Source organism: Chrysochloris asiatica, unplaced genomic scaffold (assembly GCF_000296735.1).
Source record: "Chrysochloris asiatica unplaced genomic scaffold, ChrAsi1.0 scaffold00009, whole genome shotgun sequence".
NCBI classification, from domain to species: Eukaryota; Metazoa; Chordata; class Mammalia; order Afrosoricida; family Chrysochloridae; genus Chrysochloris; species Chrysochloris asiatica.
In genome coordinates, this window is record NW_006408527.1 from 35,779,109 (window position 1) to 35,795,998 (window position 16,890).

Sequence of the window (16,890 nt, forward strand, 5' to 3'; positions counted from 1 at the left end):
GATAATACCCACTTGGCCTGGCTTCAATGACTGGATGAACAGAACTCAACTAGAAGAAGAAAGAAGAGGAAAAAAGAGTAATCTGATACAATTTGATGAACTTGACCTACACCAATGTATGCAGTAGCTCAAAAGAGGGAATAAATCTTTACAGCGAGGATCATTCCCACCCCCTCCATACACAGAGTAGACAGGGGTGGACAACTTGGACATTGGCTACCCAAAATGGGGGGCTACAAAGGCAAGAAGTGACTGGCTTACAAGCTTTCAAGAGGGAACCTAGATCCATAGGGCTTGGAGGAAGGTTGTAGAATTTCCACTGAGTAACATCTAATCTCTCTGGGCGGGGCTGATGAAAGGAGATGTGTATAGGTCTCTTGTGATACAATAGTGAATAATTGTTACCAGGACTGATTGTGAGGGTTGGAAATGTAAAGGTAGATGTTTTGTAGCAAAAGGAGGGGAGTGATTGACTTTGCAGTCTTGGAGCAGAGGTCCCTGGGACCATCAAGGGGCAAGAGCAGAGAGTGGGACCCTATGCAGAGAAGCAGTGACACCAGAGATGGAGGCAGAGACGATGTCATGGAGAGATGGAGCGTCTGGGGACTTTAGACCCAGAGAGGGAGAGGGGCTGTGTGCAGAGGACCAGGGGGCAGGCTTGCAGGGTATACCCATTGGTTGGTTGATGATGCATGGAGGGGATTGTAACCATGGCAATGTAAGGATATACGATAGGATGAATGTAAAGGCTAAGTTCCTCCCATGTAAACTATCACATAATTCACAGTAAAACATTAAAAAAAAAAAAAAAGGTTTAGGTGAGAGTACATAAAATTCATATAGTAGAGATAATTGTGGACAGGTTTGTGTAGTACCTAGGAGATAAAGTAGTGAGCACCTTTAGTGTGTTTTGGAATTTGGGAATGAAGGAGATAGATACATCAAATAATAACTTCTGTGTTACTTTTTTTCTTTTTAACATAAAATTTATCTTCAGATAGCACAAAATAATGGGATTATGATGGTCTTTGATCCAGGATACACATTTAAGATTTGACTCAGACATGGCTTCCTTTTATTTATTTAGATATTTTGTTGGTTATTTTAAGTAGTTTAGAAAGTACCCATAGAGTTGTAACATATTTCATCTAACTATCTGATTGATTATTTATAGTAGTTATAGTCTGTAAGTCTCCATGAATACTGAATTAGTAAATACTGTACAAGCCTTCTTTACTTTCAACTGGTAGCATGTATTCTTCTCTGCACATGTATGTGTCTGTAATACAAACTAATTTTATTGAGTTAGTGAATTAACTAGTACAAAAGTCATGAATAATGAAGATTAGCTATATATGATTTCCTTCAGCTCTACCTTTCATCTCTCTGCATCTATAAGAACCTTCCCACTGAATTTTTTTTAAAGTAATTTTTTATTGTGTTAAAGATGAAAGTGTACACAGCAATTTAGGTTCTCATTTAATAATTTCTGCTAAAATTCAGTGATATGTGGTACATTTTTCACTACGTGTCACTTTCATTCCTTCCATTCTGGCTGTAGCAGTTCCAATAATTTAGTTTCCCTACCCTTTTACATTCTTATCTTTGCTTTAGAGTCAGTGTTGACCATTTAGCCTCATATAGATTATTTTTTTAAATAGGAACATAGTATTTATAAGTGACACTCTTTATTTTATGAGCTAATCTTGAATTTAGTTGAAAAGTGACCTCTGGAAATAATTTTACTTCAAAGTTAAAAAGACTCTTAGGTCAACAGTTTTGGTGGTCCTTTTGTCTCAACTAATTCAGCGAGTCTTCACTTCTGAATTTCTTTGATCCTATTTCTCCCATTCTTTTAGGATTCATCTATTGTGCCATGTTCAGAAGGTTTGTAGTGGTAGCTGGGCACCATCCTAGTTCAGGGTCAGTGAAGCTGTGGCTCATGTATTCTATTAGTCCTGTAGACTACTTTCTTCTCTGAGTCTTTCATTTCCTCTTTCTTGTTTGTTCCTGAAGAGTAGAGATCAGTAGTTGTGTCTTAGATGGCCACTCATAAGCTTTTAAAACACCAGACACTAACCACAATGGAATGCATAATACTCATTTTATGAACTAAATTTTGCCAGTTAACTCAGTTGTCTCACAGTTAATTGACTATGGTGCTAATTAAGACCTTCAGGCCCAGAAAACCAATCTTTAAAAGTGTTTGGTTATATCTAAGATCCATGCTGAATGCTGTTTTTCATTTGTGGGTTTCCTTTGTATGTATTTATGTATTTTGTAACCCTAAAATTTGTGCATGTATATAAAATTTTAGCTTGAATAAGAAGTATCATGTAATTCTGGTGCAGTTTCTCACTTAATATATTATTGTTAAGTTATATCTTAAGTTGTTTATCATAATAGCCATTTATTTTGCATCCCATGTAATATCTATTGTGTGAACGTACTGTAACTTATTCACTTATTCTTCTGTAGATTTAGGTTTTTCTTTTTACTATTGTGAATTGTGCTGTTATAAATATTTTTATACATTTCTCTTATTGGGAAAGGAATCTTCATCTGATACAGCAATATATAACTTTAGGAGGAAAGGTCAAAATGTTCTCCTAAGTAAATGTTCCATTTGCATTTCCACTACCAGTTTGTTTAGTGGAGCCACATACTTTACTTCTAGTCAATTGGTTCTAAAATGGTACTTCTCTGTAGTTTTGATTTGTATCTATCTTCCTGATCATTAATGATATTTAAAGACTGTTATGTGCTTATTGACCATAGCTTAAAGGCTGTGAAATTCCTGTTTATGTTATTTTTATATTGAGTGGTCTATGTTTTTCTTTTTTGATTTATAGGAGTTATCGGTAGATGATAGATAGATAGATAGATAGATAGATAGATAGATAGATAGATAGATAGATGTGTATATATATTTGTTGTTGTTGTTGTTAAGTGCCATCGAGTCAGTTCCGACCCATAGCGACCCTGTACAGGGTTTCCGAGGGTGTAAATCTTTACGGGAGTAGAAAGCCTTATCTTTCTCCCGCGGAGCGGCTGGTAGTTTCAAACCGCTGACCTTAAGGTTCGCAGCCCGATTCGTAACCACTACGCTACCAGAGCTCCTTATATATATAATTTTATGTTTTAGAGTCTACTTTCTATATCTTGTTTAAGAGTCTGTTATCTGCAAATATAATTTTTTATTTGTGACATGACCTTAATACATCAAGAGTTGGGTTTTGGTGTGTGGTATAAGAATTCAATTTTATTTTTTCCCATATGGATTGCCTTTTTTTTTTCCACCTGCATTTATTGAAAATCTCTTGTTTTTCCTACTGATCTGATATACCACCCTTGTCCTATAAAAAGTTCTATACCTGTGTGTGTGTGTTCTGAAAATTTTAACCTATTGCACTGATCAGTTTGTCTATCCCTTTACCAATACCACATTGCTAACTTCCTTTTACTTCTTTATAAATTCGGCTATCTAATCATGTATTTTTCAGAAATGTCGTTGCTATTCTTTTTCATAAATGTTCCTTGGTATAATGTCTTCATATAAATTTCAAAGTCATCATACCAAGTTGTATGGAAATTCTGTTGAAAATTTGACTGGAATTTCCTTAAATATGTAGATCAATTTGGGAAGAATTGATAATCCTCATGATATTAAGTTACACGTGTAATAGTATTTAGATCATCTTTAAGTTTTTGGTGTAAATTGTGTAAAATTTACAGGACAGATCATCTGTTTTACATTCAACAAATTATATGCTTTGTTTCATTAAAATGGTTATAATCCCCTCCATGTACCATCATTTGACAGTGTTTCTCTCTATTCATTTTAGATCTCTTCTTCTTTTTTTTTTGTTTTGTTTTAACCACTCAGGCCTATATAATAATTTACACCACCAAAGGGCACTTTCTGCAAGTCTACCTCCTGGCTGCCAGCTCTCCGTCTCTCTCTTTCCATGAATCTAGAGTCCTCAGCTGCTCTGCGCCCACCCCCACCCCCCTTCGTGTCCCATCTTTGCTTCCATCTCTGGTGTCGCTGCTTCTCTGGATAGGGTCCCCCATTCCACTTGTGCTCTTCTCCCTTGATAGTCCTAGTGTCCTCTGTTTCTGGGCTGTAAGATTAACTATTCCCCCGATTTTGTTACAAAACTTCCACCTTTACAATTGTGACTGTTGCAATTAGTCATGATAACAATTACTATTAAACATAAGAATCTTATCCACATCTCTTATCAGACCCATCTAGACAAAATTATTAATATCTTTTTAATAAGTTGCATAATTTTCTCTGTAGAATTCTCACACATCTTTTGTTATCATTTATTGTTGTAAATAGTTTTCTCTTATAACATTTTCTGTTTGCTGCTAGGATAAACAAATGTAGTTCATTTTTACATACAAATACTACTACATTTAGCCATCTTGATAAGATCTTTTATTATCTCTATTAACTTGGTTATAGGTTCCCCCCCAGGGGTGTGGGTGGGGGGATTAGAGGTGTTGTCTTTATGTACAAATAATCGTAGTTTTATTTCTTTGTAATTCTTGTGCCTCCAAATCATTAGTAATTTAAAGTGAAGATTTCTCATATTTCTGCATGTAGGATAGTGTTTTTGTTTTGTTTTGTTTTTGCTTTTTATATTGTCTTTCAGGCATAGTAGTTGTATACATTTTATGAGTTTTGTTTTTTGCATTGATTAATATGATTATTTCTTCTCCTTTTACTACTGGCTTATTGTGGTCAGTTGTTTTGTATGATTTTTTTTTTTTTTTTTGGTAACACAGAATTACATCTTTGCATACTGGGATAATTGTATCTTTTAGATAGCTTAAAATAATCATCCTTGCTTTCCAACATAATTGTATCCTTGCATCCTTACCAGGATAATTGCATACAGTTGGTCATGATACACTGTTTTATTATGTATTCTTGGATTTAATTTAGTAGTATTTTAATTGAATTAGCCAATGAAACCAGCTGGGCTCGATATTTCCTGTATGAGAACATTTGAAATCACTGATTCAATTTCTTTAATAGTCAGACTTTTTTATTATTTTTAGTTACATTCCTGACTACTAGATTTCTGGCTTGCATATTTGTATGATAATGGTTTTATTTTCTCTATTAGTTTTTTGTTGTAAGTTTGTTCAGTTGGTTCTCACTCATAATGCACCAACATCACAATCGTTGCTATGCTTGAATCCATTGTTGTAGCCACTGTGACAATCCTTCCTGATGGGGTTCTTGCTCTTTTTTATTAATCATGTACTTTACCAAGCATGATGTCCTTCTCCAGGGACTGACCCCTCCTGATAGCATGTCTAAACTATGTGAAGATAAAGTCTGGCCATCCTCTCTTCTGAGGAGCATTCTGAATGTACTTCTTCCAAGACAGATTGTACTTATTTGTTGGTATTAATTTCATATCTGCATTAAGTTAGCAGTTCAGCTGATCTTCCTTGTAGTTTTAGTTAATTTCAGTCCTTCCTTTAACTTGTCTTTAATTACATATTTATGAAACATTTATTATTATTATTTTCATATTAGAATTTTTTTATACTTTTAGGGTAAACTCCTGATTCTTCAAGGTCAGTGATTTTCAGGGTATTGAATGATCCCATGTTATGACTGTAACTATGCCGATACAAGAGTCCTGGTGTGGTGCTATAGGATAAGCATTGGACTGCAAGATCAGTAGTTCAAACCTACTAGCTACTCCTCAGAAATCCTATACAGGGTCACCATGACTCAGAACCGATTTAACACCTTTTAACAACAGCAACAATAATACCAATACAATCCAACATACATACTGTTATACCTTTCTTGTTTCCTAGGATGAATATCCTTTACTGCTCTCTAGGTCCTACCAAGCTTTCAAAGTCCTACTGAAATTTCACATCCACAAAGAAACCTTTTCTGATATTCTAGTTTAGGTTCATTGTTTTGTATTTTGGTTATCTGTTTATTTTTCACATACTTATTCTTCACGGGCAAGGGAGCCCTTGTTCACTGTATGTTCACCATCTAGCACAATACCTGGCACAGAGTAGGTGTTCAGTATTATTTGAATGAATTAGTAACTGATTATAAACTGTTTTAAAGTTATTTTTGGTAAATTTTGTATATACTTAGCATAGCCACTTGGTGGCACTAAACTCATCTTAAAACCTTAAGTGTTTTTATACCCATCCAAACCGCAATTACTATTTTTCACACAAAAAAATAGTGAGCTGTAATGTATCATCCATAGTGTAAATCATTATCAATATCAAAATAAAAATATCAATAACCATAGGGTATTTTTCTAAATCTTAAAAGAAAATTACTAATTTGATAGGTCACAGATCTGAAGTCCTTCGATCATAAGCTACTGGAGAATACACTCTGCTGTGGCCTCAGCACCTAGCCCAGCGTTGAACACATACATAGCTTCTGTGTGCTGTGATTTTTGAAAACATATGTGAATACGCATGCATTTTAACTTCTCCCAACTTTACTCCTACCTCTTTTACCCCCAGGTAATTTCACCCTTGCAAGTTCAATACAAGATAAAGAAGCACTAAATATTATTTAAATTTTAGTCAGCTTCCTTTATGAAGTCCCCTTTAATTATGGGTTTTTTTCACTCTGATTATAAAAGAACTATGAATCAGATCAAAAGACATTAAAAGAAATTATTAGCAGTATTAATTATATTCTAGATATCCTACTGTTGTTGTTAAGTGCTTTCGAGTCGGTTCCGACCCATGTGACCCTGAAGGGTTTCCGAGGCTGTAAATCTTTACGGGAGCAGAAAGCCTGGTCTTTCTCCCGCAGAGCAGCTGGTAGTTTCAAACTGCTGACCTCGTGGTTTGCAGCCCAATACGTAACCACTACGCTACCAGAACTCCTTAGATATCATACTACTTTTCCCTACTTCATCAACTAAAAGACAGTTTTGAGTATAAATACTTTGAGAGCAATTATAGAATTGTGGTGGTATCATTATATTAGTGAATTGGGGGCAAGAGTATTCTCTAGCAGAAACATGGTCTTATCAAGGAATTTCTCATATATACATTGTTAAAAATGTAAGAACTGGTCAGTATTCATAAGATCACAAAACTCTTGGCAAGATAAAAAGTAAAGGGCTCTAAAGTGTGCTATACGGTAAATACACAACTACAAGGTCAGTTTGAACCACAGAGTCAGCGGTTCAAATTTACCAGCCACTCCTCAGAACCCCTATACATTGTTGCTATGGGTTGGAATCAACTCGACAGACTTAACAACATAAAAATTATAATGGAAGGTAATTCAAGTTTTTTCTTTTGAATCATGGAGAAGAAAAATAGATTATATACTAAAATGTAAAATCATAAGTTAATAGCATCAAGGAAATATTCTAATTAGAAAATGGTATTTAATTATAGTAACAAAACTGTAGTAGGATTAAGCTTTATTTAAAAAATCATTTATCAAGTTAGTTCAACTCTACAATTAACCTTGGCTGCATTCACACTGATAATCTTTGAGATTCTTTCCAACTCTGTGATTTCAACACTGTGTAGATACTGTTGAGCATATGGAAGAAAATCCTTGTCCATGTGTAGGTTATAATTTCTTGGGAAGACCACGTATGTACACAAAGCCTAGGTATAGTGGCTAGTACACAGATTCTAGAACCAGACTATTTGCTCCTTACTTAACTGTGTATCCTTCCTTACACAAGGTACTTAACCTCTTTGGACCTTAGCTTTTGCAAATGTAAAATGAGGATAATAATATCACTCCTTCATAGGTTGTTGAGAGGATTAAAATAATTAATAAATGTGAAGTGCCTAGAAAAGTATCTAGTACATAGTAAGTGTTATCTCATTGTTTTCTTTTCTAACTAGAATGGAAGCTCCAAGTCATTTGTAAAATGAATACTTAGCAGTTAGATAATTGTACTGTAAAGACTATGTTATATAGTGAAAAAAAATGTTGACAAGATTTATCCTTTTTTTAGAAATTCAGATGAGAGTAGAAACTAATATGAATTGTTGGAGAATTTCTCTAGAATTAGTAGTTAGATAGAACTTGTACTGGGTACTGAAATATGAGTTGAATTTGGGTAGGTAGAAATGAGTTTAGTGGAAGTGAGTACGTGTTGAGGACAAGTTCTATTGGCTTAACCAGCTGTAATTCAGATTTTTAAAAAAATTGACCATGTTACAAGGAGCTCTGGTAGCGTAGTGGTTACGAATCAGGCTGCGAACCTTAAGGTCAGCGGTTCGAAACTACCAGCCGCTCCGCGGGAGAAAGATGAGGCTTTCTACTCCCATAAGGATTTACACCCTCGGAAACCCTGTACAGGGTCGCTATGGGTCGGAACCGACTCGACGGCACTTAACAACAACAACAACCCTAAATGGATTGGTATTCACTCATGTATGAGTTCATTCATTTATTTGGTTTTCTAGAGTCTTCAGCTCCTGAATTATAGCAAATTACTGGAAATAGATTAGAATACAAATTAAAAATGCTTACTATATTTATACTAAGACTATATCTGTAGTGCAATATAAAAATTATTACCTTAATTTATTTCTGAGGTCACCATCACCAGTTGAAAACTGTATTTTAGAACAAATTGCTAATACCTTTACTTTTGTATTTTATAGGTAATTAATAATGCTTGTGCCACTCAAGCCATAGTAAGTGTGTTATTAAACTGTGCCCATCAAGATGTTCGTTTAGGAGACACATTATCAGAGTTTAAAGAATTTTCACAAAGTTTTGATGCAGCTGTGAGTACAACCTTTCTCTTCATTTAAGTGCCCTATTTGTGATATTCTTATTTTAATATGTCTATTTTTAAAAATTGTTGTAGATGAAAGGTTTGGCACTGAGCAATTCAGATGTGATTCGACAAGTCCACAACAGTTTTGCCAGGTAATAACTGTACATTAAATAAATACTGTTTGAAAGCAATGGTGTTTCAGTAGTAAGAGTTTTCCTCTTCCATGTGGGAGACCCAGGTTTAATTTTTGGTCAGTTCATATCAACTGTTGCCTCGACCTATGCTGTCATTGGAGGCTTACATGTTGCTTGCTGTGTGCTGAACCTGTTTTAACAGAGCTTCCAGAATAAGACAGACTAGGAAGAAAGGCCTGGTGATCTACTTTCAGATATTAGACGTGAAAGACCTATAGATCACAATGGTCTGATTCCTTTGTGCATGAGGTTGCTATGAGTTGATTAGCAACAGACTAGTACTGTTTATTTTCTTTGCTTCTATGTTTCTAACTATTTTTTTCTTTACCGTAGACAGCAAATGTTTGAATTTGATGCAAAAACATCAGCAAAAGAGGAAGATGCTTTTCACTTTGTCAGTTATGTTCCTGTAAATGGAAGGCTGTATGAATTAGATGGATTAAGAGAAGGACCAATTGATTTAGGTAATCTCATTCCTCTTTGCTGCTCATGAAATAAATTTAGTATGTAACAAAATTTGTAGGATGTCTGGCATTTCACTTTTGACAATTAAGAAAAGGTTGAGTATTCTACTTCATTTTAGTTAACAGTGCTATTTAAATTTTATTAGGAAAAGTGACTGAGGTAGTATATATCATGAAGGTCTTAAGTTCTTCAATACTATATATAATGAAATATCATAGATAGGACATATTGATTACTACAGTTCAATTAGAAGTCATGGTGTGCTGTGAGTTAATGCGCTGGACTGCAAGGTCGGTTTCAACCTCAAGGTTGGTAGGTTCAAGCTCACCAGCTGCTCCTTGGAAACCCTATTACAGGGTCACTATGAGTTGGAACTGACTTGATGGCACTTAACAACAACAACAACAACAATAAAAACATAATTCAATTAGTACCATTAATTTTTTTTTTAAGAGGAAATATTGTTTAACCTATAGATTATATATCATACATATATGTTTTCAAGTTAACTTTTAAAAACTACTCTTTTTTAATGAACTTAAATATTCTTTTGATTTTTAATCTATGGTTAACAGAAATCAAACATTTATCATCATTTTATATTAAAAATTTTTTTAAGGAGTTGGATCATTAATAATCTTTAAATCAGTGCTTTAACTATCTAATTTTCTACAAAAATAAGTATTTTTTTCAGTTTTTATTTAGGTAATAATAATGTGCTGTCCTATGTTTCAAAGAACAGGTTTTAGATCAGAGTCTGATCTATTCTGTCTCTAACCTTGAGCAAAAATAATAAATGGTTATTAAAGTTGGGGTTACAGTGTTTGACTCTGGAATAGGTCTGAATTAATAGGTCCACAGAAGAATTTTAACTCTGTATTTTGACCTCATTAAGCTTAAAATTTTTTTAAATTAGGCTTTAAGTTTTACAAAAGTTGTTTTAACTGAATTTAATGTTATGTGGTGCTGGAGGACAAGCGCTGGACTGCTAATCACAAGGTCAACTGTTCAAATATACCAGCCACTACTCAGAATCCCAATGTAGGGCTACTGGGAGTTGAAACTGACTCGGTAGCGCTTAAAAACAGCAAAAGTGTTTAAGTATGCCATCCATAAATCTTTTTGCTTCCATATTTAAAAATATATATAAGTTCAGTTTGTACTTTTGTACTGTTCCTCACATATTAAGCCAATCTAATTTGTCTAATGCAAATTTAAGGAGCTCTGCTTGTGCAGTTGGTTAAGTGTTGGGCTGCTAACCAAAAGTTTGGTGGTCTGAGCTCACTACTGCTCTGTGGGAGAAAGGTAAGGCAGTCTGCTTCTGCAAAGATTCTGTACAACCTTGGAAACCCTCTGGGGCAATTCTGTTCTGTCATACAGAGTCACTGTGAGTCAAAATGGATTCAATGATAGTGGGTTAGGTTTGGTTTTTAGTGCAGATTGCATGCTGCCTCTGTATTAAAAGTTGTTTTCCTAATAATTTTTAATTAAAATTAGAAGAATATTCCTTCAGTCCTGTAAAAGCTGTTTCCCTAGTATGGTGGTTGATTTGATATCTGTATTTTCTCTTTTGGCTTCTATCGGGTCAATCTTTTTTGTTTTTCCTTTTCATTAGAAACATCAAATATAAAGAAATTAGAGAAGAACAAGCAATGTTGCTATACAATTGTGGCTATGCTAATTTATTTTAAAACACAAGGGAGTTAAAAAACACTGGGTGGAATCAGTATTGCATTATACATGGATTTCAGTTTTTAATTTGATAATTATAAAGGTAGGAGTCCGTCAGATGTGGTTTGGGTCCTTATTTTCCTACTAACATATGAAATAGTTATTCTTAGTCCTCAATTTTATCCTTTGTAAAATGAGAGTGGTTATTTTATCACAGGTTTAATGAGCTAACTCACTAATTTACTGTTTTTTTCAAACATGTAAAATGCTCTGCATCTACTAAGTAATACTGTAATGTGGCATTGTAAATTCTCTTGCCAGTCACCATTACTGAAAATTAGAATTAACATTTAACATGCTGTTACTGTTGTTAAGTGCAGTCAAGTTGGTTCCTATTCATAGTGATCCAGTGTAGGGTTTCTGAGGCTGTAAATCTTTGCAGGAGCAGAAAAACCTCATCTTTTTCCCTTGGAATAGTTGGTGGGCTTGAACGTCATTCTTGTGGTTCACAGTTCAGTGTCTATCCTATGGATACTTAGCATAATTGTGCTAAAAAGATTTTTCTTCTAAATATGCTAAAATACTTGTAAAAAGAGATTTTGAGCTAAACTATTGAGATAATTTCTATATTGGGTTTTCTTATTTTTATTTGTTTTTAATTTTCTTCCTAGGGGCATGCAATCAGGATGACTGGATCAACGCAGTGAGACCAGTTATAGAAAAAAGGATACAAAAGTAAATGTTCAGCTAACTTCATTGGCATGCATAACATTCTGGATTTTAAGCATTTTCAGTGCTTTTATTCTTTTTTCTTTAAATTCTGTCCTTTGTTGCAGCAAAGAGTAGATTTGTCCTGATCTATCCTGTCTTTATCCTTGAGCAAGAATAGTAAATGGTTATTAAGGTTGGGGTACAGTCTTTACTTCTGAAACAGCTCTGAATTAATAGATCACAGAAGAATTTTAGCTCCTTTTTTTGACTCAGTACTTACTCATTTTCACTGAATTAATGTGTTCAGGATGATCTTTAAACTTTAGTAATAGAACATCTGGTTGTCTTTAAAGAAGTTAGGCATGTTGATCTCCATTATGGTAGATATTTTTCAGAGATATTTGTACTACAGGTATTTTTAGATTTTGTTAGCTTATTTGTTTATTAAACTTGTATTTTGTGATAATTATATATTACCATGTAGATATAAGAAATAATACTAAGAGAACCTGTGTACCACAATTTTCTTCAATGGTAACATCTTACAGAACAGTAGTACAATATCATAACCAGGATGTTGATATTAATATATTTGATACAGCCAAGAAATTCCATCACCTTGAGGATCCTTCCTGTGTCTATATATACCCACTTCCCTATTCTTGCTGTCCCCTCATCCTTAATCCCTGACAATGCCTAATCTGTTTTCAATAATTTGATAATTTTTGTCGAAGAATGTTTTATAAATGGGATCATACAGTAAGTAATCTTTTGGAATTGGCTGTTTTCACTCAGCATAATTCTCCAACGATTCTCCCAAATTCTTTGCATGTATTGACAATTCATTCTTTTTATTGATGGTTAGTAGGTAGTACTCCATGATGTAGGTGTACCACATTTTGTTCAACCATTCACCTGTTGAAAGATATCTGGTAGTTTCCACCTTTTGGCTATTAGAAATAAAGCTGCTATAAATCTTTGTGTACAGATTTTTGTGTGGCCATAAGTTTTTATTTCTTTGGGATAAATGCCCAGAAGTGCTAATGCTGGGTCATACTTATAGTTGCATATTTATTTTTTTAAAAAACTGGCAGAGTACTCAGAGTAGCAGTACCATTTTACATTCCACAACAATGAATGGTTATCCAGTTTTTCTGCATCCTTACTGCCATATGGTGGGGTGTTTTTTTTTTTGCTTCAGCTATTTTGATGTTTAGTAATGTTTCGGTAGTTTTAATTTGTAACTTTCCAAATGGGTAATGGCTAATGATAAGCATCTTTTATGCCTTTTGCACATTTTCTAATTAGATTTTTTTTGGGGTATTTTTACTTTTGAGCTCTGAACATCTTTATATACTCTAGGTGTTAGTCCTTCATTGGAATAATTGACTGCAGATGCTTTCCCATCTGTAGTCTGTACTCTTTTCTTCCCAACTTCATCTTTCATAGAGGAAAAGTTCTTAAGTTCTTAATTCTGCCTGTTTGTTTTACCAGATCTTCCCTCTACAAGTTGTGTTTTTTTGTCAAGTCTAAGATTTCTTTATCTACCCTTAGATCCTGAAGATTTTCTTGAAAGTTTTTTTCTTCTAAAAGATATATAGTATAGCCTATTCTGATCCATTTATAGTATAGCAGTTTATGATCCATCATCATTTAATTTTTGTACAGTGTGAAGTTTAAGTCATTTATTTATTTATTTATTTTTGCGTATGTACATCTAATTGCTTTGCCACCATTTGTTGAAAGGACTGTTTTACTTCCATTGAAGTACTCTTGCAATTGATGGGCATTTTGATTGCCTCCATCATTTTGCTATTGTGAGCAGTGCTTCAATGAAGATGGGTGTGCGTACTCTATTTCTGTCATGGCTCCTATTTCTATACGATATATGAAGGGATTACTTGGTCATATGATATTTCTATTTTCAACTTTTTGAGGTAGTGCTGTACCATTTTACACACCGATTATATATACCATTTTATAATCCCAGCAGCTATGCATGAGGGTTCTAGTCTCTCCACACAGTTGCCAGCATTTTTTTTTTTTTTTAATTATACTGTTAATGTTGGGGTAAGAAGATACTGTTGTTTTGATTTGCATCTCCTGACCCAAGTCATGGTATTTTCAATAGCCTCATATGCTTATGAAAGTTGGACAATGAATAAAGAAGACTGTAGAAGAACTGGTGCAGCGTTTGATTTATGTTGATGGTGTAGAATATTAAAAGTACCATGGACTGCCAGAAGAACAAACAAATCTGGTTGGAAGAAGTACAGTCAGAATGCTCTTTAGAAACCAGCGTGGTGAGACTTCGTCTTTCATGCTTTGGACATGTTATCAGGAAAGACCAGTCTGGAGAAGGACTTCATTCTTGATAAAAGTGGAGAGTCAGCAAAAAAGAGGAAGACCGTATGAGATGTAATGGCACAGTGGCAACAGCAATGGATTCAAGCATAACAATGATAGTAAGGATGGCGCAGTATCAGGCAGTGTTTTACTCTGCTGTACATAAGGTTACTGTGAGTCGGAACCAATTCAGTGGCACCTAACAACACTGGCTAATGGGAGTCCTGATATGGGGCTGTAGGATAAGCACTGGACTGCTAAATGCAAGGTTGGCTGTTCAAGCCCGCCAGTCGCTCCTTGAGAACTCTATACAGGTTTGCTATGAGTGGAAAATGCCTCATTGGCACTTAATAACAACACCAATGGCTAATGGTCGCACTGTGGGGAAAACACTCTACTGTTAACAAGTTTTTCAATTCATACCTATCAGCCATTCAGTGGGAGAAAGATAAGACTTTATGCTGTTATAAAAATTTGCAGCCTCAGAAATCTTACACAGGATTGCTATGTGTTGGAATCGACTCAGTAGCAGTGAGTTTGATTTTGTTTTGGTTAGTGACTTATGATGCCAAGCATTTATTTCTTCATATGTTTGTTGGCTACCTGAATGTTTTAGTCAGTGAAATGTCTATTCATGTCTTTTGCCCTTTTTTTAATTGGATCATTTTTCTTTTTTTATTGAGGTGTTGAAGTGTTCTATAAATTTTAAAGATTAGTTCCATTTCTGACATGTCATTGCTAAAAAACTTTTCCCAGTCTGAGTTTTCTTTTTACTTTTTTGGTGAAATCTATTGATACACATAAGTGTCAGATTTTTAGTAGGTCCCAGTCATTTAGTTTGTCTCCTGTTGTTTGTGTATTTTCAGTTATATTTGATATTATGTTTAGGCCATGTGTCAGAGCCCCTCAGTTTGTCCTATTTTTTCATAGTTTTGGATGTGGTGTCAGATACCCGTCTTATTTCATTCTTCTGCAAATGGGTATCCAGTTTTGCCAGAACTATTTGTCAAACACACTATCATTTCCCCTTTTAATGTGTTTTGATCCTTTGTCAAAAGTCAATTGACTGTAGATAGATGATTTGATTTTACGACTGGGTTTTCACTTGCATTCGTCAATGTCTCTTGTACTAGTACCAGGCTGTTTTGATGACTGTGACTGTGTAATAGGTGTTGAGATCAGAAAATGAGAGACTGCTACTTTGTTCTTCTTTAGTAATACTTTAGGTTTTCAGGTCTCTTTCCCTTTCATATAAAGTTGATGATTAATTTTTCCATCTCTTTAAAGAATGATGTTGGAATCTGTATTGAGATTGCATAATGTCTGTATATTGTTTTGAATAGTATTGACATTTTCACAATGTTAAGTCTTCTTCTATCCATAAGCATGGTGTGTTGTTTTATTTATTCTTTTATGTAAATCTCATGGTTTCTTATAGAAGTGTTTTGTTATTTTTTTGTACAGTTTTGGTTTCTCTGTTTAGATTATTCCTGAGTATTTAATATTTTGGATGGCTATTGTAAAATGTGTTGTCCTGATTTCCTTTTCCAATCTCTATTAGTGTAAATGAATGTGACTGAATTTTGTATATTGCTCTTATACCCTGCCACTTTGCTGAATCTTTCAGTGAGTTACTATAATTTTCTTGCTGAATCTTTAGGATTTTATTTGTGTAGGATCATATCATTTACAAATAGAGTTTTACTTATGCTTTGCCAGTTTGGATACTTTTAATTTCCCTTTCTTACAGCTCTGGGTAAGACTTCAAGCACCACATTGAATAGGAGTAGTGATACAGGGCATCCTTGTCTTGGTCAGAAGGGGAATGCTTTCACTTTCTGTTGAAAGTAATGTTAGCCATTGGTTTTATGTATATATCCTTAATTATGTTGAGGAATTTCTCTTCTAATCCTATTTTGTTGAGTGTTTTTATCAGGAATGGAAGTTGTTGGATTTTGCCAAATGCCTTTTCTGCAGCAATCAATATGATTATATGTTTCTTTTCCTTTGTTTTATTTATGTGGTGTGGATTATGTTGACCTTTTTAATTAACCTTCTTTGCATCCATAGTACGAATTCCACTTGGTCGTTCCCCAGATACATTGTTGCATTCTATTGGTTAGGATTTTGTTTGAGAATTCATACATCTATGTTTATGAGGGATATTGGTCTATAATTTCCTTCCTAGTGATGTCTTTGCCTCGTTTTGGTATCAGGGTTACACTCACTTTATAAAATGAATTCTGGAGTTAGTTTTCCATCTTTTCCTGTACTCTATAAAAATTTTAGTACAATTGGTATCAGCTCTTCTCTGAATTTTTGGTTAATTCATCAGGGAAGCTGATTTGGCCCAGCTTTTTGTTGTTGGGCCCAGATTTTTGTTGTTGGGAGTTTTTCAATGAATTGATCCATTTATTCTTTTCTGTTATAGATCTGTTCAAGTTTTTTACTTCATTCTGTGTTAGTTTAGGGTCGGTAGTGTGTTTCTAGATTTTTGAATATGTTAGAATATAATTCTTCATAGTATTTTCTTATTATCCTTTTTATATCCATTGGTTCTGTTGTGACATCAACCATTTCACGTCTGTTATTTATATTTTCTTTTCCTTTGTTATATTTGTACATGGCTGGTTGATTTTGTTAATCCTTTCAAAGAACTAGCTTTTTGTCTTGTTGATGCTTTCTGTTTTTATTTCTTGTGTTTTAGTAATATATATTCTGAT

General features: G+C 34.2%; 1 protein-coding gene across 1 annotated transcript in view; it reads left to right on the top strand.

Moving 5' to 3' along the window:
* The window catches only part of UCHL5 (ubiquitin carboxyl-terminal hydrolase L5), an 84,057-nt gene that overhangs the window by 33,598 nt on the left and 33,569 nt on the right, over window positions 1-16,890 (top strand). The window contains exons 4-8 of the mRNA XM_006834183.1: window positions 8,662-8,787; window positions 8,871-8,932; window positions 9,308-9,438; window positions 11,782-11,845; window position 11,952. Coding sequence (XP_006834246.1) covers window positions 8,662-8,787; window positions 8,871-8,932; window positions 9,308-9,438; window positions 11,782-11,845; window position 11,952 — 384 coding nt within the window. The remainder of the gene's footprint in view (window positions 1-8,661; window positions 8,788-8,870; window positions 8,933-9,307; window positions 9,439-11,781; window positions 11,846-11,951; window positions 11,953-16,890) is intronic.